The sequence below is a fragment of the Mobula birostris genome, chromosome 11 (genome assembly GCF_030028105.1).
Source record: "Mobula birostris isolate sMobBir1 chromosome 11, sMobBir1.hap1, whole genome shotgun sequence".
NCBI classification, from domain to species: Eukaryota; Metazoa; Chordata; class Chondrichthyes; order Myliobatiformes; family Myliobatidae; genus Mobula; species Mobula birostris.
Window position 1 is genome coordinate 26,667,933 of NC_092380.1, and position 21,609 is coordinate 26,689,541.

General features: G+C 43.4%; 1 protein-coding gene and 1 long non-coding RNA gene across 3 annotated transcripts in view; one reads left to right on the forward strand and one right to left on the reverse strand.

The window, feature by feature from the left end:
* LOC140205441 (uncharacterized) overlaps window positions 1–5,685 on the reverse strand; it is a 96,743-nt gene extending 91,058 nt beyond the window's left edge. The window contains exons 1-2 of the long non-coding RNA XR_011887844.1: window positions 5,136–5,685; window positions 105–283 (exon numbers count right to left, since the gene is read on the reverse strand). This is a non-coding gene — a long non-coding RNA (uncharacterized lncRNA). The remainder of the gene's footprint in view (window positions 1–104; window positions 284–5,135) is intronic.
* An 83-nt stretch (window positions 5,686–5,768) lies between these two features.
* LOC140204952 (kinesin-like protein KIF18B) overlaps window positions 5,769–21,609 on the forward strand; it is a 114,054-nt gene continuing 98,213 nt past the window's right edge. Inside the window, exons 1-3 of one of the 2 annotated variants that reach the window (XM_072271957.1) lie at window positions 5,769–5,876; window positions 13,742–13,865; window positions 15,542–15,922. In XM_072271957.1, the coding sequence (XP_072128058.1) occupies window positions 15,598–15,922 (325 nt within the window). In that variant the 5' untranslated portion in view covers window positions 5,769–5,876; window positions 13,742–13,865; window positions 15,542–15,597. The remainder of the gene's footprint in view (window positions 5,877–13,741; window positions 13,866–15,541; window positions 15,923–21,609) is intronic. The other variant, XM_072271958.1, reaches the window with a different exon arrangement.

Consider the following 21,609-nt stretch of genomic DNA (forward strand, 5'->3'; position numbering starts at 1 on the left):
ACGTCGTTCTTTCTGAGCTCTGTGCCCTAAAGATCTCAGGTCTCTGGGCACACAGCCAAACATCTTCCGGCTCCCATGACACACCGGCCTGTCGGGACACTGACCTTCGATCCACCTGTCTCCGGAGCCCCAAGATCCTTCGCCTCCAAAGGCGAGTTGAACTCTTAAGCCGAGCCCTTGGCATGTCGGATAACGGCCAGTCGTGAAACCCCAAGAGCAGGTCCCTTTCACGCAAAGAACTGAAGTCAGCGTGTGACTCCGGGTCAGGGTCTTCAAAAGAACACTGAAAGGGAAAAATAGAGATATTAAAGATGGAAATAGAGCTATTTCCAAGGATGCAAGCAAAGAAGTTGCCATTTAATGCCGTTTTGACTAAGCTCCACCCTCCAAAGTTGTGGTTATGTATATATTTATTGAGTTTTTAAAAATTTATTCATTTACGGGATGTGGGTGTCGCCAGCTAAGCCAGCATTTATTGCCCATCCCTAGTTGCCCTTGAGAAGGTGGTGATGAGCTGCCTTCCTGAACCGCTGCAGTCCCTGTGGTGCAGGTACACCCACAGTGCTGTGAGGGAGGTCATTCCATTGCACCCCTGACCTGAGCCTTGTAGATGGTGGACAGGCTTTGGGGAGTCAGGAGGTGAGTTACACGCCTCAGGATTCCTAGCCTTTGACCTGCTATGGTAGCCACGGTGTTTATATAGCTAGTCCAGTTCAGTTTCCTGTCAATGGTAGCCCCCAGGATGTTGATAATAGGGGACTCAGTGATGGTGATTGTCAAGGGACGATAGTTAGAGCCTCTCCTGTTGGAGGTGGTCATTGCCTGGCACTTGCGTGGCTCGAGTTTTACTTACCACTTCTCAGCCCAAGCCTGGATATTGCCTACGGTATGAACTGCTTCACTATCTGAGGAATCACGAATCATACTAAACATCGGGTTGTATATTGTGACATATATGTACAAAGTGTACTTCGGGTATGAACAATTCTGGAGGCAGAGCGGAGTAATGATAGCGCTAAACGGCAACTCCTTTGCTAGAAACACAGAAAACCTACAGCACAATACAGGCCCATCAGCCCACAATGCTGTGGAAGCAGCTCTATTTCCATCTTTAATATCTTTACTTTTCCCTCTCAGGGTTCCTTTGATGACCCTGACCTGGAGTTACACGCTGACTTCAGTTCTTTGTGGGAATGGGACCCACTCTCGGGGTTTCATGACTGACCATTGTTTGGCATGCCAAGGGCTCGGCCTAAGAGTCCAGCTTGGATTTGGAAGCCTAGGATCTTGGGGCTCTGGAGATGGGCAGATCGAGGGTTGATGTCATGGCAGGAGACCCGTGTGTCGTCGGGGAAGTTGAAATATCTATGGTTGTGTGCTTGGAGACCCGAGATCTTTGAGATCTTCAGGCACAAAGCTTGAAAAAAGCGACATAACGGACTTTTAACGTCATAAACCAGCGAGTTGTTTGTATTGTCTCCCCGTTTGCTGGGAAAATGGAGGCACCTCCTTCTCCCTTATTAGGGAGAGAGAGCCTGTGGTATGTCATATACTGGGTGAAACTGCAAGCCCGTGTCTTTGTTATTGCATTGCTCACGCTTGAGTGCTTGGTGGCGGGTGCCGATGCTTTTTTTTAAACCAGTTGGTGGAGGGGGGATTGTTGCTTGCTGCTGCTTATGGGCGGGAGGGAGAGGAGTTGGGGGGGGGACTTTGGGGTTCTAACATTTAACTGTTGTTCATTCTTTGGGGCACGCCTCTGTTTTCGTGGATGGTTACGAAGAAAAAGCATTTCAGGATGTACATTGTATACATTTCTCTTACATTAAATTGGACTCTTGAAGCTTTGAACTTTGATAATAAGTTCACTTTGAGCTTTTTGAACTTTGTTGGCCAATCCCACTTTCTATTCCTTGGTCCACAGCCCTGAAATTGTCTGGACTCTCCCGTATCCGGACAAGATGGTGTCAGGTGCAATGTTCATCAAGTTCGCAGCTCAGACTTAGCTTTTTTTTAGGCTCATAGGGATGGTTTTGGGGGCTGTGCAGGGATTTATGGTTAAGGGACAGGGATTGGGGGGGGGTTAGAGATTAGGAGTTAATGGAGTGCCATCTGCAGGAGCTGCTGGTCGGAGCCCAGGTTGGCACATTCCATGATTAAAGGCCAGTAATCCCACTATTTAAATGTCTGGTTGGCAGACGCTAAGGATGAAGACGATTGTTACCCAAGGTTGGTGGGCCCCATGGACGAGGATTGGAGACCCATCCCTCACCCCCAGATTGGCAAGTCGCGGAGTCAGAGGACAGTGCAAGTCGGGAGTTAATTGCCGTGATCAGTGAGTCTTGGATTGAAACCAGTGGCTGGAGCCCAAAGGTTGATGACTAAAGTTGGCAAGCCTAGACGTTGAGAACCAATGTCGAAGCCCCTGGGGTCAGTGTGTCTGGAATTTGAAGGCCCACCAGCTAAAAGTCTGTCAGTCTGTGAGTCCAGTCCACGGACTGGAAGTTGGAAGCCTCCTGTGGTTGGAGGCCAGTGTGTGGATCAGTGGGAGAGAGGGAGGAAAGGGGTTTGTTTTGGTTTTGTTTCTTCATCTGTTGCTGTTGTTGTTGTTCTGCTAAAGATCGTGGGTGTGCTCCGTTGGTGCCAGAATGTGTGGCCACACTTGCGGCTGTCCCCAGCACATCCTTCAGTTGTGTTGGTTGCTAACCAAACAACACATTGCACTGTATGTTTCAATGTACATGTGATAAATAAATCTGAATCTGATCTAAAAAAAAGAGAAACAGTCTGGTAAAAACTGTCAAAAAGTACAGTATATAAGGGAGTTAAAAGAAGAAAGCCTCGACTATATCTTGTATCCAGTTGAGGACTACATGGTGTTGTAATATCCTGTGCAGGTAATGGGGATGATTCTCCTGCATGGGACAAATTGGCCTTCGTGGAAAACATATAGATTCTTTCAGCAGACAAAACAGCTTAAGGCTACTGAAGCTTCTGCTGTTCTGAAAATATAGGAAAGTGATTTAAGATCGAAGAAAGGAATTAATGTAGGATTAGCATAAATGGTTGGCTGGCGTCAGCACAGACTCAAGGGGCTGAAGAACCTGTTCCTGTGCTGTAAGGCTCAGACTCTACGACTTCAAGTGTTCTTATTCAATTATAAAATTGAGAGAGCTCAGGAGGCATCCGATGAATGAATGAATACTTTATACTTTATTGTCGCCAAACAATTGATACTAGAACGTACAATCATCACAGCGATATTTGGTTCTGTGCTTCCCGCTCCCTGGATTACAAATCGATAGTAAATATTTAAAAAATTAAATTATAAATCATAAATAGAAAATAGAAAAATGGAAAGTAAGGCAGTGCAAAAAAACCGAGAGGCAGGTCCGGATATTTAGAGGGTACAGCGCAGATCCGGGTTAGGATCCGTTCAGCTGGAAAGAAGCTGTTCCCAAATCTGGCCGTACAAGTCTTCAAGCTCCTGAGCCTTCTGCCAGAGGGAAGAGGGATGAAAAATGTGTTGGCTAGGTGAGTTGTGTCCTTGATTATCCTGGCAGTACTGCTCCGACAGCGTATGGTATAAAGTGAGTCCACGGACGGAAGATTGGTTTGTGTGATGTGCTGCACTGTGTTCATGATCTTCTGCAGCTTCTTCCGGTCTTGGACAGGACAACCTCTTGGAGCATCACTTTCCCCACTTTTCTTCAAGTACTTTTCCAATTTTCTCTTTAAGTCTGCTGATACCACCTTTTGGGGTAGTATCTGTTGTACAAAATAATTTCTCCAATGTTTCCTATGGCTGCCTAATGTTACAAAACCCAGCTGTCCTCATGCTTTGGCTTTACACAATCCTTCCAGCTCCTGCTCACTCACATCCTGAAGAAGGCTCTCGGCCGGAAGGGGCAGACTGTTTCTCTACCCAGGGATGCTGCCTCAAGTATTGAGTGTTTCCAGTTTTAGTTTGCATTTCCAGTATGTTTAATTTTTGCTCTCTCTCTCTCTCTCTCATCCTCTCCACTAATGCCCCATTTTCCTCCCCTCCTCACCTTCTTCATCAAAATGTTCCTCAGGGGAACAAGTTTGGATTAGATACCAAGTTCCTCATTCTTTAAATTTTAACCTCTCCCTGCTCCAGGCTGTGGTTCCCTCCTGCTTTAACAAGACCATATTCATCCCAGTACCCAAGACAATCATGATAACGTGCCTTAATGACTACTGCCCAATGCCTCTGATATCTACCATCATGAAGTGCTTCGAAAGGCTTGTATTAACTCCAACCTTTAAAACAATTTCAACCAAGAATAACTTGCTTACGGCCCAATCAGGTCTATGGCAGGTTCTTTTCCCTGGCCCTACACACGTCTTTGGAATATTTGGAAACTGAAGACCCCTTTGTCATACTATTGCTCAATGATTACAGTTCTGCCTTCAAACAATAATTTAGCTACGGGGGGGTGTCAGAGGGAAGTTAGGTACGGGGTGGGGGTGTCAGAAGTAAGTTAGGTACAAGGGGGATGTCAGAGGTAAGTTTTTCACACAGAGTGGTGGGTGCATGGAATGCACTGCCACCAAAGGTGATGGAGACAGATACAATAGGGACTTTTCAAACTCTTAGATAGGTACATGGAGCTTAGAAAAACAGAGGGCTATGCAGTAGGGAAATTCTAGGCAGTTCCTAGAGTAGGTTACATGGTCGGTACAACATTGTGGGCCAAAGGGCCTGTAATGTGCTGTAAATTTCTATGTTTATCATTCCAAGCAAACTCATCACCAAACTCCAGACCCAGAAAGTCTCTCTGCAAATGGATCTTGACTTCCTGACCAACAATCAGTAAGGACAGGCAGTGACACTTCGGCTACCATTATTCTAAACACTGTTGCTCTGCAAGGTTGCGTACCTAGCCCCCTACTCTACTTCCTGCACACTCATAACTGTGTGGCCAGATTCTGCCCGAAACACCTTCGACTTGTTTGCAAGTTATAACAAATAGCAGGGAATGTGCTGGTGAAACTGTGCTACCCAAATTCTGCTCACCACCCCCCACCCCCCACCCCCCCCCAACTCATCTTCCAGTGCACGCATGGGAATTGCATTTACCTTCGTGCCACATCAGGGATGCAAGTTAACTCACCCAAAATGAGCGACTCAAATTCCTGTAGTAAGTGGGAATCATCTCCTGGCAGGAATATTGACGTCTGTGGGAAGGCGGTAGAGGACTCAACTGGTAGAGCTGCTGTCTCACGGCTTCAGTGATTCAGACTCCTGTGCTCCTTCTCCCAATGACCACTGGGCTGAAGGGCGTGTGGTGGGTTATTTGGCCACTGTGCGTTGGTCAGTGAATGAATCTGGGGCAAGTAGTGGGGCAGCTAAGGACCGTCCTGTGAGCCAGCTTCAACTTGATGGGCCAACGTGTTTCCCTTTTATAAATATATATCACTCTACTCTTGCAGTTCTTACTATGAAAACTTCTACCTGAGGTCCCAGTGCAGGAATTATGAAAGAAAACTTGAAAATGATGGAAACATTCAACGGAACGGACAGCGCCGGTGGAGAGAGGAATACTGCACAGGGAAAGTTCACAAACGGCGAGGAAGCCGAAGCGGCATCACACTCCGACACCAATCTCGCACCCATGGGTCGGACAATTCGACCACAACACAACAAATATAACGGCAGCCATCACGCGCCGCCGTAGTTCCAACACACCCGGGCCCGTGAGTGCGCCTGCGCTATTGCAGAGTGCCCGGCAGAGCGTCAGAGCGCATGTGCGGTAAGAGCCCGCGGAAATTTAAACCGTCACCAGGAAGTAAATTCCGAAGGGGGAAAAAATAAATATCTTGTCGGCTGGGTTAAGAAAATTGAGCTGCACTCGGTAGGTATTGGCAGTGAGTCTGCCTACTACCGGGGAGGCATCGAGCGTTGGCCGGGACCTATGTGCTTGGGCCGCGGGATCGGCCCCGGGAGGCGGCGGCTTATGTCGTCCTGGGCCCGCCTCACGGAGCTCGGGTCAGCGCGGCACCGTTACCCCGATGATCCTGCGGCATTAGCTTAGACTTTGGGAATTAAAGAAGGGCGTCTGTCATCAATACCGTGGCCTCGTACCGAGAATGATTCAGAGTCCCAGTGGCCCACTCGGGGGGTCTGTAACCCTTCCCATGTGCGTGTGTTTGTGTGCCGTACCAATGTGTCCCCGAAAACGCTTTTGTGGTGCCCCCACATTCGGCAAGAACTACAGTAGGTATCTGGAAGTGACCCGGCAAACTCATTTGTCATCCCCCTTACCCACTTCCACCAACGAACAGTCTCCAGCAGTAGGTTCAGGAGCCTGAAGACCCACACTCAACAACCCAGACACGGCTACTTCCCTTCCTCCATCAAATTCCTGAATGGTTCATTCATTCACCCATCAATACCATCTCCTTCATCCTTTCATTTATTTTTGTTGTTTATAACTATGTCTTTATGCTGCATTGTTGCAGCTTTCATATTAGATAACTTAGTAATGATAACTAATTCCAAAAATAATCAGGTTGCCTGGTGTTTCTTGTCTGAGGATCCTCGTAGCTGTTTCTTTGGGCTGAGCTATGGTGATGTTATGACCAGGCCCAATTCATAATGTATGAAGGAAAGGAACTGGGGTTTGCTGGAGGCTGGCTTTTAACTCGAACCTGAAAACAGAAGATCTCATTCAGACAGAAACAAACCACCCAGGGTTATCAGCATTTTAAAATTATTAGCTACAGCGCAGAATAGACCCACCTGTCACTTTGAACCATACTGCCCAGTAATTCCCAATTTAATCCTAGTTTAATCATGGGACAATTTAAATGACCAATTAACCTACCAACCAGTAGGTCTTTGGAATGTGGGAAGGAACTGTAGCACCCAGAGGAAACCTGCGCAGTCATGGGGAAAACATACACACTCCTTACAGGCAGTGGTGGGAATTGAACCAGGGTCACCTGTACTGTAAAATGTTGTAAGTACTGTAAACCACTACGCTAATGCACCTCCCCCACGTATTCAAGTGATCCATATTGTTTGTATCTCCATGATTCTACCTTTGGTTTGGCCTAATACTTTTATTTCCAGATGGCTCTTGGAAAGGGTCCCAGTGTGTATTAGCAAAATTTGGCACCAAGCTGCATTCTAATAATGGATTTTTTTGTTTTTAATTTTGGGGTTTGGTAATTGAATGTTTTTTTTAAAATGGTGGATGTGGACAGATGTAGGAAGGCAGCTGCTGAAAGTGAATTGCCCCATTCTGTGTGCAAGCCTGTTTCCTTTTAGTAGAGGTAAAATAGCCTTTCCAGCTTTGACTTGAGTGACCTGTCAAGAACACTTCACCATTCCTATTGCGATCTTTTCTCTGGTGTCTTGGAGGAACAGCAAGAAAGCCGCTGCCATTTGTCCAGAAATCTTGCTCTTTACTGAAGTGATTGTAGGGTTTGGCAGGGGAACAGAATGCTTAGACATTTAAAAGTTGAGCAACAGGAAGAGTGAAGCAAGGGTTATGTGTCAAGTTTTAATGATTGTTAATTCCACTCCACAGTTGCTGCCTGAATTGCTAAGTTCCTCCAGCATTTTGTGCAGATTGTAACCTTTTTAACCTTGAGCTGAGTATTTGATTCTACATCTTACCAAATAAAATACTAGGGCTTCAACCTGTGTACCTCGTCATCTCCTCTCAAACTTAGCTTAACTGCTGCTGATAAGTCCTCTTCTGGAACATTCTGACATCTGAATGTCTATTTCAATGATCTGGGCATCCACTGGCAAGGTACCCCCGAGAAACTGTAGAGAGCTATACACAGAAATGTCAGCTAGAACTTGTGTGCTCAGTTCCTAAATTGCACCAACTCCAATTCACTCGAGCACCACTGAACCAAAAATATTTTCAATTTAAAAATCTCCTTCATATTTTCAAATTCTTCTTTGATCTCTTCCCCCCACAACTGTAATCTCAGTTTTGTTTTGATATATATACCTGATATTCATTACCTCACCAGCAACACTTTTGCCAAAATCTTGTCTTCTGGAATTCCTGAAATCTCATTGGTGCATCTCCCTTTAGTGCTCTTCTATCTGACAGTATCATCAAGCTGCTTACTTAAGGATGTACATTTGTAAGAAGCTTGTTGCTTTATTTTATTACACTCTTAATAAGATTTTGCAGGTGCTTTTACTACGTTGTAACTTGTATAAGTGCAGGTTTTATTTAAGACTGTTTCATTAGTTTTGACAATTTTACTAACTATAGGCAGTGAATCTGCAGCTCTATAATTTGGTACTTCAAAGTATGAAACTAACAATTTAATCAGAAGGGGCATGATCAGGAAAATTGGTTGAAGTATTGTAGACAAATCCACACCTGAACTGAAAAAGAGAGAATGCCAGCAGGATGTTGGAATGCTCCTCTTGCAGGATGTGGGAAGTCAGGGAGACCCCCGGTCTCCCTGACAACGACACCTGCAAGAAGTGCATCCAGCTGCAGCTCCTAACAAACCGCATTAGGGAAATGGAGCAGGCCTGGATGACCTCTGGATCATTTGGGAGAATGAAGAGATTATAGATAGTAGTTACAAGGAGGTAGTTACGCCAAAGGAGCAGCACACAGGTAATTGGGTTACTATCAGGCGAGGGAAGGGGAAAGGGCAGGCAGAGCAGGGTTCCCCTGTGGCCATTCCCCTCAACAATAAGTATACCAATTTGGGATGAGCTGCGGCAGCCGGATCTCTGGCACTGAGCCTGGTTCTGCAGTGCAGAAGGGAGGGTGGAAGAGGTGGAGAGCGGTAGTGATAGGGGACTTGATAGTTAGAGGTACAGAAAGGAGGTTCTGTGGTCGTGACAGAGACTCCTGGATGGTTTGTTGCCTCCCGGGTGCCAGGGCCAGGGATGTCTCTGATCGCGTGCACAGCATTCTGAAGTGGGAGGGTGATCAGCCAGATGTCATGGTGCACATCAGTACCAATGATATAGGAAGAAAGAGTGAGGAGGTCCTGAACAGTGAGTATAGAGAGCTTGGTAGGAAGTTAAAAAGCAGGACCTCGAGGGTGGTAATCTCAGGATTGCTACTTGTACCACGTGCCAGTGAGGGTAAGAATAGGATGCTCTGGCAGATGAACACGTGGCTGAGGAACTGGTGTAGGGGGCAGGGTTTCAGATTTCAGGATCAGTGGGACTCTTCTGGGGCAGGTGGGACCTGTACAAGAGAGATGGGTGACACCTGAACTACAAGGGGACCAATATCCTTGCAGGGAGGATTGTTAGTGCTATTGGGGAGGGTTTAAAATAGATTTGTAGGGGGATGGGAACCAGAGTGCCAGAGCAGATAGTGGAGCGTGGGAGAAATTAAATGATATTAAAAGTTCATGCAAAGTCACAAACAGAATGGTTGTGTGTGGTGATAATAATCTTCTGAAGTGTGTCTATTTCAATGCGAGGGGTATTGCGGGGAAGGCTGATGAGCTGAGGGCGTGGATTGACACATGGAATTACGACGTTATAGCCATTAGTGAAACTTGGCTACAGGACAGGCAGGACTGGCAGCTTAGTGTTCCAGGGTTCCGATGTTTCAGATGTGATAGAGGCAGAGGGATGAAAGGTTGGCGGGGGGGGGGGGGGGGTGGCATTGTTAGTCAGGGAAACTGTTACAGCAGTGCTCAGGCAGGACAGATTAGAGGGCTTGTCATATGGGTGGAGCTGAGAAACAGGAAAGGTATGACCACATTAATGGGGTTGTATTATAGATCACTCAGTAGTCAGCGAGAATTGGAGGAGCAAATCTGCAGAGAGATAGCAGACAACTGCAGGAAACATAAAGTTGTGATAGTAGGGGATTTTAATTTTCCACATATTGATTGGGACTCCCATACTGTTAAAGGTCTAGACAGGTTAGAGTTTGTAAAATGTGTTCAGGAACGTTTTCTAAATCAACATGTAGAGGTACCAACTAGAGAGGATGCAATATTAGATCTATTAGGAACGAGTTAGGACAGGTTATGGAAGTATGTGTAGGGGAATACTTTGGTTCCAGTGACCATAACACCATTAGTTTCAACTTGGTCATGGATAAAGATAGATCTGGTCCTCAGATTGAGGTTCTAAACTGGAAAAAGCCAAATTTGAAGAAATGAGAAAGGATCTAAAAAGCGTGGATTGGGACAGGTTGTTCTCTGGCAAGGATGTGATTGGTAAGTGGGAGGCCTTCAAAGGAGAAATTTTGAGAGTGCAGAGTTTGTATGTTCCTTTCAGGATTAAAGGCAAAGTGAGTAAGAATAAGGAACCTTGGTTCTCGAGGGATATTGGAACTCTGATAAAGAAGAAGAGAGAGATTTATAACATGTATAGGAAACAGGGAGCAAATAAGGTGCTTGAGGAATATAAAAAGTGCAAAAAAATACTTAAGAAATAAATCAGGAGGGCTAAAAGAAGACATGAGGTTGCTTTGGCAGTCAAGGTGAAGGATAATCCAAAGAGCTTCCACAGGTATATTAAGAGCAAAAGGATAGTAAGGGATAAAATTGGTCCTCTTGAAGATCAGAGTGGTCGGCTCTGTATTGAACCAACAGAAATGGGGGAGATCTTAAATAGGTTTTTTGCGTCTGTATTTACTAAGGAAACTGGCATGGAGTCAATAGAAATAAGGCAAACAAGTAGTGAGGTCATGGAACCTATACAAATTGAAGAGGAGGAGGTGCTTGCTATCTTGAGGCAAATCAGAGTAGATAATTCCCCAGGACCTGACAGGGTATTCCCTCGGACCTTGAAGGAGACTAGTGTTGAAATTGCAGGGGCCCTGGCAGATATATTTAAACTGTCAGTATCCACAAGTGAAGTGCCGGAGGATTGGAGGATAGCTCATGTTGTTCCCTTGTTTAAAAAAGGCTCAAAAAGTAATCTGGGAAATTTTTGGCCGGTAAGTTTGACATCGGTAGTAGGTAAATTATTGGAAGGAGTACTAAGGGATAGGGTCTACAAGTATTTGGATAGACAGGGACTTATTAGGGAGAGTCAACATGGCTTTGTGCATGATAGGTTATGTTTAACAAATCTATTAGAGTTTTTCAAGGAGGTTACCAGGAAAGTGGATGTAGGGAAGGCAGTGGATGTTGTCTATATGGACTTCAGTAAGGCCTTTGACAAGGGCTCGTGTGGGAGGTTAGTTAGGAAGATTCAGTCGCTAGGTATACATAGTGAGGTAGTAAACTGGATTAGACATTGGCTCAATGGGAGAAGCCAGAGAGATGGTAGCGGAGGATTGCTTCTCTGAGTGGAGGCCTATGACTAGTGGTGTGTCACAGGGATCAGTGCTGGGTCCATTGTTCATTGTTATTTGTTATTTGTCATCTATAATCAATGATCTGGATGATAATGTGGTAAATTGGATCAGCAAATTTGCTGATGACACAAAGATTGGAGGAGCAGTGGACAGGGAGGAAGGTTTTCAAAGCTTGCAGAGGGATTTGGACAGATGGAGTTTAATACAGACAAGTGTGAGGTATTGCACTTTGGAAGGACAAACCAAGGTAGAACATACAAGGTAAATGGTAGGGCACTGAGGAGTGCAGTTGAACAGAGGGATCTGGGAATACAGATACAAAATTCCCTAGAAGTGGCGTCACAGGTAGATAGGGTCGTAAACAGAGCTTTTGGTACATTGGCCTTTATAAATCAAAGTATTCAGTATACGAGTTGGAATACTATAGTAAGGTTGTATAAGACATTGGTGAGGCCGAATCTCGAGTGTTGTGTTCAGTTTTGGTCACCAAATTACAGGAAGGATATTAATAAGGTTGAAAGAGTGCAGAGAACGTTTACAAGGATGTTGCTGGGACTTGAGAAACTGAGTTACAGAGAAAGGTTGAATAGGTTAGGACTTTATTCCCTGGAATGAGGGGAGATTTGATCAAGGTATATAAAATTATGATGGGTATAGATAAAGTGAATGCAAGCAGGCTTTTTCCACTGAGGCTAGGGGACAAAAAAAACAGAGGATACGGGTGAAGGGGGAAAAGTTTAAAGGGAACATGCGGGGGGTGGCTTCTTCACACAGAGTGGTGGGAGTGTGGAATGAGCTGCCAGATAAAGTGGTAAATGCGGGCTCACTTTTAACATTTAAGAAAAACTTGGACAGGTACATGGATGAGAGGTGTATGGAGGGATATCGTCCAGGTGCAGGTCAGTGGGACTAGGCAGAAAAATGGTTCGGCACAGCCAAGAAGGGCAAAAAGGCCTGTTTCTGTGCTGTAATGTTTCTATGATTCAATCAAATGAAGACCTGAGTGTTAGACAGGGACAGTGTGGTATTTCCACTGGTATGACAATTTTGAAGCAACACACATCAAAGTTGCTGGTGAATGCAGCAGGCCAGGAAGCATCTCTAAGAAGAGGTACAGTCGACGTTTCAGGCCGAGACCCTTCGTCAGGACTAACTGAAGGAAGAGTTATTAAGAGATTTGAAAGTGGGAGGGGGAGATCTAAAAATGATAGGAGAAGACAGGAGGGGGAGGGATGGAGCCAAGAGCTGGACAAGTGATTGGCAAAGGGGATATGAGAGGATCATGGGACAGGAGGTCTGGGGAGAAAGACAAGTGGGGGGGAACCCAGAGGATGGGCAAGGGGTATAGTCAGAGGGAGAAAAAGGAGAGTGAGAGAAAGAATGTGTGTATAAAAATAATTAATGGATGGGGTACGAGGGGGAGGTGGGGCATTAGCAGAAGTTAGAGAAGTCGATGTTCATGCCATCAGGTTGGAGGCTACCCAGACAGAATATAAGGTGTTGTTCCTCCAACCTGAGTGTGGCTTCATCTTTACAGTAGAGGAGGCCGTGGATAGACATGTCAGAATGGGAATGGGATGTGAAATTAAAATGTGTGGCCACTGGGAGATCCTGCTTTCTCTGGTGGACAGAGCGTAGGTGTTCAGCAAAGCGGTCTCCCAGTCTGCGTCGGGTCTAGCCAATATATAGAAGGCCACATCGGGAGCACCGGATGCAGTATATCTCCCCCTCCCCCTCCCGCTTTCAAATCTCTTACTAACTCTTCCTTCAGTTAGTCCTGACGAAGGGTTTCGGCCTGAAACGTCGACTGTACCTCTTCCTAGAGATGCTGCCTGGCCTGTTGCGTTCACCAGCAACTCTGATGTGTGTTGCTTGAATTTCCAGCATCTGCAGAATTCCTTTTGTTGACAATTTTGAAACTTGTTTCTCATGGTGAGCTTTTTTAGATCAAATAAATGCATTTATTAATTTCAGTACAATGCGCCCTTAACAAATAAACTTTTTTCGGGCTTCCAGCCAGTTACAGGTATCAATTATAATGGATGTTTTGATGACAAATTCTGCCATCTTCTTCAGGGGTGATGCCTGGATATATTTAGACCGATGGTACATTTGTATATTCCTCATGTATGCTGGGAAAGCGCTAGATCCTTTTTCGCTGCCTTAACAGTTTATGCAGTAGTCAGCCTTTTTTTTGTCTTTGACTTAAAACTAGTCTTTCTTGCTGTGAAACTGATGATTGCTGTAAATCAGGTTGCACTGTGTTTGAAGTTGTCACAGAATTTAATATATTCATTTTTGTATATTTTATTTAATTAATTTATTTTATTTAGAGATACAGTGCAAAACAGTTCTTCTGGCCCACTGTGCCATGCTGCCCAGCAACCCACTGATTTAACCCTAGCCTAATCACATGACAATTTACAATGACTAACTGATCTGCCATTGGTCTGTAGGAGGAAACGAGAGCACCCAGAGGAAACCCACATGCACACGGGAAGAACGTACAAGCTTTCTTACAGAGGCGTGTAATCACCTTTACTGAATTAAAATGCTCCTCTGGTAATAAATGTCTCTTAGGTAGGTTTCATATAAGGTTTTGTGTGTATATATTGTGCCTTCAAAAATAATAAAAAAGATAAAAACTGTAAAGTTAAGCTTTTGTAAAAAAAGAATGTTGAATGGTCAGTGAATTAAAAGCTGCAATATGACAGAAATATTGCATAATATATTTATTTTTCTGGTAATCAGTGCAGTCCAATATAGATGAAACGATGTGCAATGGGAAGTAGTGAAACCACTCTAAAGTAGGCTTGCCTGGAGAATGTAATGCAGTTGCAATCTGCGACTGTTTAATGAGAACGGCCATTGTGCAGTGTATGTACTGAGGATGCCTTGTTGGTTTAACCTGTACCTAGTCAACGTGTTCGGAAAGTATGGAAACTGGAAACTTGCTGTGGGTTTGTTTAGAATGAAATTATATAATGAATGTAATTTCCTCAAAGTTCGGACAGCTTTCCTCAAAGTTAGACAGCTTTTGCTATCTAAAGATGAAATTCCATGGAGGTTGTTGTACTGGTTTTGACAGCAGAAGTGAATGAATGGTGGGGCCAAATTTCAATATAGTTTTGTTTGAAAGATCAACAATCTTATATGAAACCTACCTAGGAAGCTTGTACTGCCAGAGGAGCATTTTGATTCAGTACCTAGTTATTACAACATTAATCTTGCTATAATTAGAAAAGCAAAGGACTTATTCCTGTCACCTGAGTTAAAAGGATAACACTAAGGCTAATTTCCAGAGACATAGTCTTGTGGATTCTTTGGTTAGTGTATAACTTGATTTTGATTTTCAGGAACTTGGTTGTCATCTCATTATGATTCTGTGACCATTTTTCAGTGAATCATTGAAACTAAAAGAAGCAAGTTGTATTTGTGACTGTCTTGCAAAAGAAGTAAATTCTAACCCCAAGCCATATCTTCCCCAATAGTTAAAAGATGCTGGTGACCCACTTTCTCCACAGCAGCAGGATGCCTCCGTGTTGTCAGTGTCTTTTCCTCAAACATACACACATTCACCCTGCTGAGATATGGATCTGGGCAGGTAAAGGCATGCTCTCATGTCCAAGTGGATCATAAAATTTAGGAGCATAATTAAGCCATTTGGTTCATTGTTTGTTCTGCCATTCCATCATGGCTGATTTATTATCCCTCTCAAACTCCATTCTCCTGCCTTCTCCCCGTAACCTTTGATATCCTTACAAATCGAGAACCAATTGACCTCCACTTTAAATACACCCAATGACTTGTCCTCCACAGCCATCTGTGGCAATGAATTCCACAGATTCACCACCTTCTGGCTAAAGGCATTACTCCTCATCGTTATTATCTCTATTCTAAAGGAGCCTCTTGTATTCTGAGGCTGTGTGCTCTGGTCCTAGACTTCCCCTTTATTGGTAACATCCTCTCCACATCCACTTTTATCTATACCTTTCAATATTTGATATGTTTCAATGAGATTCCCCCACCATTCTTCTAAATTCCACCGAGTACAGGCCTAGAGCCATCAAGCACTGCTCATACCTTTAATTCCCGGGATCATTCTTGTGAATCTCCTCTGGATCCTCTCTCATGCCAGCACATCCTTCCTTAAATAAGGGGCCCAAAGCTGCTATTGTTGTCTGGATTGTAAATGTATATGCTGTGCTTGAATCAGAGCCTAAATATTCACTCCCATTTCTTTATATTTGCTTCAGCTGCAGCTACAAGAGGAGGCAGACCGGGACGGATTTGTAATCTATGAATGTGAATCATGCCACAGAAGGAAGAAGGGAATGTGAACGTGACTGTGGTTGTCCGAATAAGACCACTGAAGCATCGGGAGCTGGACAGTGAAAACCATGCAGTTGCTCAAGTGGTTGATGAAAACGTCCTGGTCTTTGACCCAAAGGACGAAATTAATGACGATGTGTTTTCAGAAGCAAAATTTAGAGACAAGGATGTAACACGCCGCAAAAGGAAGGACCTAAAGTTCGTGTTTGACAGAGTTTTTAATGAAAATTCTACACAGCAAGAAGTGTTTGAGTTCACAACTAAACATATTTTGGAAGGAGTGTTGAATGGATACAATTGCTCAGGTAAGGGTTAACGCTGCATGTACTGTTTGAAAGCATTGAGTCATTGTCAGCCCCAGTACTGATAGAAATCTGTACTTGTAATGAGTGAAGCTATTCAACTGAAGCCCATTTATACAAAACTTTTCTGAATGTGAACAATTTGCAAAAAGTGTGCGAAATGTACACATAGTGTAAGCAATTGTCTTCATTATATGGCTTCAACATATTTGATATGTTGTAAGAGATAAAGGCTTAATGATATGGTTTGTCATTTTAGTTCCGAGAATAATAATCTCTTCTACAGGCTACTTTGTGAGTTTTTGTTGAACCTTGAATGCAAAATAGGGTTTCGTGCTGAGTACTTTAGAGTAAATCAAATTCTTTGTGGTTATTTACAGAAGTCTTGCAATTGACCTGTTAGCGTGTCTGGGCCATTTCCCTCAGGGATGGAAAATCTTTGTAAATCAAACCAAAGTACTGACATAGAGTAAATACAGCTGAATAAACCATAACCATATGAAGTGCTGCTCAGATCATTCTCTACACATTACCAGGATGATATGTACAATTAGCAAAACCATTGGTGCTTTTATTAATGATACTTAAGGTACACCTGTTAAGGCTTTTACCTGATAAAATTCACTATAAAACTCAGGTGGAACCAAAACAGAACTTTGGACAAATTCAGTGAATCAAACAACGTCTGCGGAGGCAAGGGTTGGGGTGTTAAGTGAAATTGGTAAATTCATTATTCGTACCATTAGGATGTAAGCAGGATTGGATATGTTTTTCTCCCAGTTTGTGTTTGCCTTCTCTGTTGCAATGGAGAATGTCACTGGGGGGGTGGGAAGAAGAGTTAAAATGACATGCAATTGGAAATTCAAGGTAGTTATTGTGAATAGAAGAATAACTGGTCACCTAGTCAATCTTTGGTTTCACCAATATTGAGGAGGTCAAATTGTGAGCACTAATAGTTGTAGACCAAGCTGGAAAAGGTGCAGACTGTTTAGGTCCTGGATGCTGGTGAGGAAGGAGGTGAGGAGACAAGTGTTACACCTCCTTCATTGCAGGGAAGTGTGAATGGGGGTTTCCTCAGTGATCCGTTCCTGCAGAAGGGGCCTTGTGTTTCCTCCATTTCCCACATGTATGTTCTCTGACTCACCTCCTCTCTCCCCAGGCAGAACAGCAGTGGGCTTCTCTTGAACTTTACCTGTCATCCCTACCAATTTCGCTTTGTTCTCCCCCACTCTTCCTGCACGAATCCAACACCAGTCACATCTTCTCCTCTTTGCCCCGTCATTGCGGCCAAAAGGTTCTATTTTAACTTCAACAGTCCACAGTACTTGTTTTCAAAATGCATCAGGCTTGTTTAGATGTCCCTTTGAACCTTTGAATAGAACTTTTTGGCCACAATGAGCAAAGGTATGTTTGGAGAAAAAAGGGTGCAGAATTTCATGAAAAGAACCCCTCTCCAACTTTTAAGCACGGGGGTGGATCGATCATGCTTTGGGCTTGCGTTGCAGCTAGTGGCATGAGGAACATTTACTGGTAGAGGGAAGAATAAATTCAATTAAATACCAGCAAATTCTGGAAGCAAACATCACACCATCTGTAAAAAAAAAAGCCGAAGATGAAAAGAGGATGGCTTCTACAACAGGATAATGATCCTAAACACACCTCAAAATCCACAATGGACTACCTCAAGAGGTGCAAGCTGAAGGTTTTGCCATGGCCCTCACAGTCCCCTGATCTAAACATCATCGAGAATCTGTGGATAGACCTCAAAAGAGCAGCTCATGCAAGATGGCCCAAGAATCTCAGAACTTAGAAGCCTTTTGCAAGGAAGAATGGGTGAAAATCCCCCAAACAAGAATTGAAAGACTTTTAGCTGGGTACAGAAAGCGTTTACAAGCTGTGATGCTTGCCAAAGGGGGTGTTACTAAGTATTGACCATGCAGGGTGCCCAAACTTTTGCTTCGGCCCTTTTCCTTTTTTGTTATTTAGAAACTGTAAAAAATGGAAATAAAAATTTTCTTGATTAAAATACTAAAGAAATGTGTCATGTTTAACTTTATACCTTTTGGAAATCAGTTCATCTTTGACTTGCTTAGCTATTCACAGTAACAGAAATTTTGACCGGGGGTGCCCAAACTTTTGCATGCCGCTGTATACGGTGGGGAGCATTCTGACTGGCTGCATTGGCGTCTGATATGGAGCCTCCAATGCACAGGATCACAAGAGGCTGCAGAGGGTTTTAAACCCAACCAGCTCCATCACAGGCACAATTCTTCCCACCACTGAGCACATCTTCACGAGGCGATGCCTCAGGAAAACAGCATCTATCGTTAAGGACTCTTCACCATCTGATACATGCCCTCTTCTCATTAATACCATCAGAGAAGAGGTATGAAGCCTAAAGACCTACACTGAGCGATTCAGGAATGTCTTCTTCCCCTTTATCAGATTTCTGAACGAGCTTTGACACTGCCTCATTATTCCATTTTTGCAGTATATTTTCATATTTATGGATTCTGTGTCTTTGCACAGTACTCCTGCTGCAAAGCAACAAATGTCACATCATATGTCAGTGATAATAAGTCTGATTCTGATTCAGTATGCCACATGTTCTGCACAGTCGTGGCATCCTTGCTAAACAGAGATTTGTCGCGTATTCAAGTCACTTGAGAAGAGCTCTCCCACATACACTTACATGTCTACCTAGTTCTTGTCTCCCTTTGATCATGCCTTCTATCCCCTCCCCCACCATCTGATTCCATCTGCCTATCATCTCCTCCCCACCTGGTTTCACATCATCTGCCAGCCCCCTACACACTGCTATATATAGACAATCTTTCGAATCCCCTTCTAGTCCTGATGCATGGTTGTGACTGAACCATTGACTCACACCTCTTATCTCCATGTATGTGGTTTGATCCTCTGCGTTCTTCTAGTGCTCTGTTTTTGTTCTGGATTCCTGCATCTACAGTCTCTTGTTTTTGTTCTTCATAAAATTGATTTAGCATGTTTAGCTGCAAAATTTTTATTGCATTTTAATAATAGCTTCTATTTTTTGAATTTTAAATTGTTGTCTATCCACTCTAGCACTTATAATCTCTCTCCAACCATTATGCCCCGATTCCTCCCTCCCCCTTCATTCTGCCCTGCCATTTGTCTCTCTGCCCTCTATTGCTGTGGTTAGTATGATGAAGCACTAAATGAGAAGCCCTTAGAAAATTTTGTGGACACTCGTCTTTAAACTTAACTAAGTTTGGTCAAACTTATTTCAATTTAGTAATGATCTTTGTACAGTAAGTTCCCGGGTTAAGAATGTCCAATTTATGCACAACTCGTACTTACGAACGGACTGCCATAAAACCTATTATATTAAAAATTTGAAAACACTGCGTGGCTTCAGCGGTTCGTCAGCTCGAGGAGGGAGAACGCCATCTGCCATTTTAAGTCGGATCGCATTGCCACTAACACTGTGTTGAGTGTGTAACTTTGTATTTGGCTTAAATTTTTCTCTTATTTGCCCTTGTAATCGTGCCTTCAAAGCATAAATCCGATGCAAGTGCTGGTGATGCATCAAAGAAAAGGAAAACGATCACAATTAAAAATAAAGTGGAAATAATAAAGCGATCGGAAAGAGGTAAAACGCCATCGGTCATTGGAAAAGCGTTAGGCTACACTTGGTCAACGATTGGAACAATTTTAAAGGATAAAGTGAGAATAATGGAGCATGTGAAAGGCCCTGCCCTGATGAAAGCTACAATTATTACTAAGCAACACAGTGGTTTAATTATTGAAATGGAAAGGCTATTGATAATTTGGTTAGACAATCAAAATCAGCGTAATATGCCTATTAGCCTTACTTTAGTGCAAGAAAAGGCTCGGAGCCTTTGCAATGATTTAAAAGCTGCATGTGCAGCTAGTGAAGGTGATGAACAATTTGTTGCTTGTAGGGGTTGGTTCAATCGTTTCAAAGTGAGGGCAAATTTTCATAATATTAAAGTGCAAGGTGAAGCAGCGAGTGCCGATGTCAGTACTGTGAGTGATTTTCCTGAAATGTTGAAAAAAATTATTGAGGAGGGAGGTTATTTGGCAGGCTAAATACTTAATGTAGACGAGACTGGCTTATTTTGGAAAAAAAAAGTCTGAAAAGACCTACATTTCAAAAAAGGAAAAAAGTGCATCAGGGCATAAGGCATCGAAGGATAGGCTAATGTTATTGCTTGGGGGTAATGCATCCGGGGACTTCAAGCTCTAACTTGACATTTGACTAACTGATGCTAAATGAGAACCGTATGTACCTCTTCTGACTTACCTACAAATTCGACTTAAAGACAAACTTAGGAATGGATCTCGTTCGTAACCCGGGGACTGCCTGTAGTACGATCTATCACTGATCAGCAATATGGATATGTTTGCAATTAATACTGGAATGTTGGTCTACTGTCAAATGTTAACCCTTTCCATTATACTGCTTCTTGTTTACAGCCCTGAGGTGCCATTACAATGGCAAAGCTTGTTGTCTGAAAATAGATTAAGTAGATAATCTGCAATTAGACACACAAATATTTTGAGCTTCTGCTGTCTTGTTATCTTCGATCAAAAGTTTAAAGTTTATTCCTCATTAATAAATTCAAAACTTACTAGCAGAGCAATAACTTTTTAACAGTTTGATAGAGCAGCTGTACATTACTCACAATCTGGTGGTGAAAGCTGCAGGATTTACTACGAGTTGTGGAGCTACAAGACACAGGTAATTACTGGTGCAATTCTTCTCCTTTATTTGAAGAATACTTCTTTCCAAAGGGGTCTATAATCTGTCCTTCATTTGAGCAGATTGAAATGTGACAAACAGGAGGAGGTACAGGAAACTGAAGACCCACATTCAGCGATTTAGGAACAGCTTCTTCCCCTTAGCATCAGGTTTCTGAATGGTTCGCACTGCATTATTCCTCTTTTATAGGATTTATTTATTTTTGAAACTTCATAATTTAAGTCTGACACTGTACTGCTGCTGCAAAGCAAAACATTTCACAATGATGTCAGTGATAATAAACCTGATTCTAATTCTCTCATGGAACATCATGGAGTAAAATTAATAAAAAGTATTCAAAAAGTCCATTGAGTCTGTTGCTTCTGGAAAAGCAGGTATGATTTGTGCTGTTCACACTTCTCAGCATACAATATCATCTCTGTGTACTGTTCAGCACAATCGTACCTGCAGTTCTAATCAGCAAGCTCCAAAACCTGTTCCTCTGCACCTCCCTCTGCAAATGTATCCTTGACTTCTCACCAGGAGACCACGGTCAGTGCAGGTCGGAAGTAACATCTCCCCTTGCTGGCAATCAACATTGACAGAAGCTTAAGGATGCGTGATTAACCCACTGCTCTACTCTCTACACACACGGCTGTGTGGCTAGGCTTAGCTTAAACGTCACTATAGATTTGCCGATGACACAACTATTGTTGGCAGAATTAAAGATGATGAAAAGGAGGTGTGCTGGAGTGAGATAGATCAACTCGTCAAGTGGAGTCATAACTACAACTGTGCACTCAACATCTGTAAAACCAAGAAATTGATTGTGGGTTTCAGGAAAAGGAAGTCGGGGGAGAAAAAACAGCAGTCCTCGTCAATAAATCAGCAGTGGAAAGGATATGCAGCTTCTGGTTCCTGCGTGTCAACATCTCTGAAGATCCAT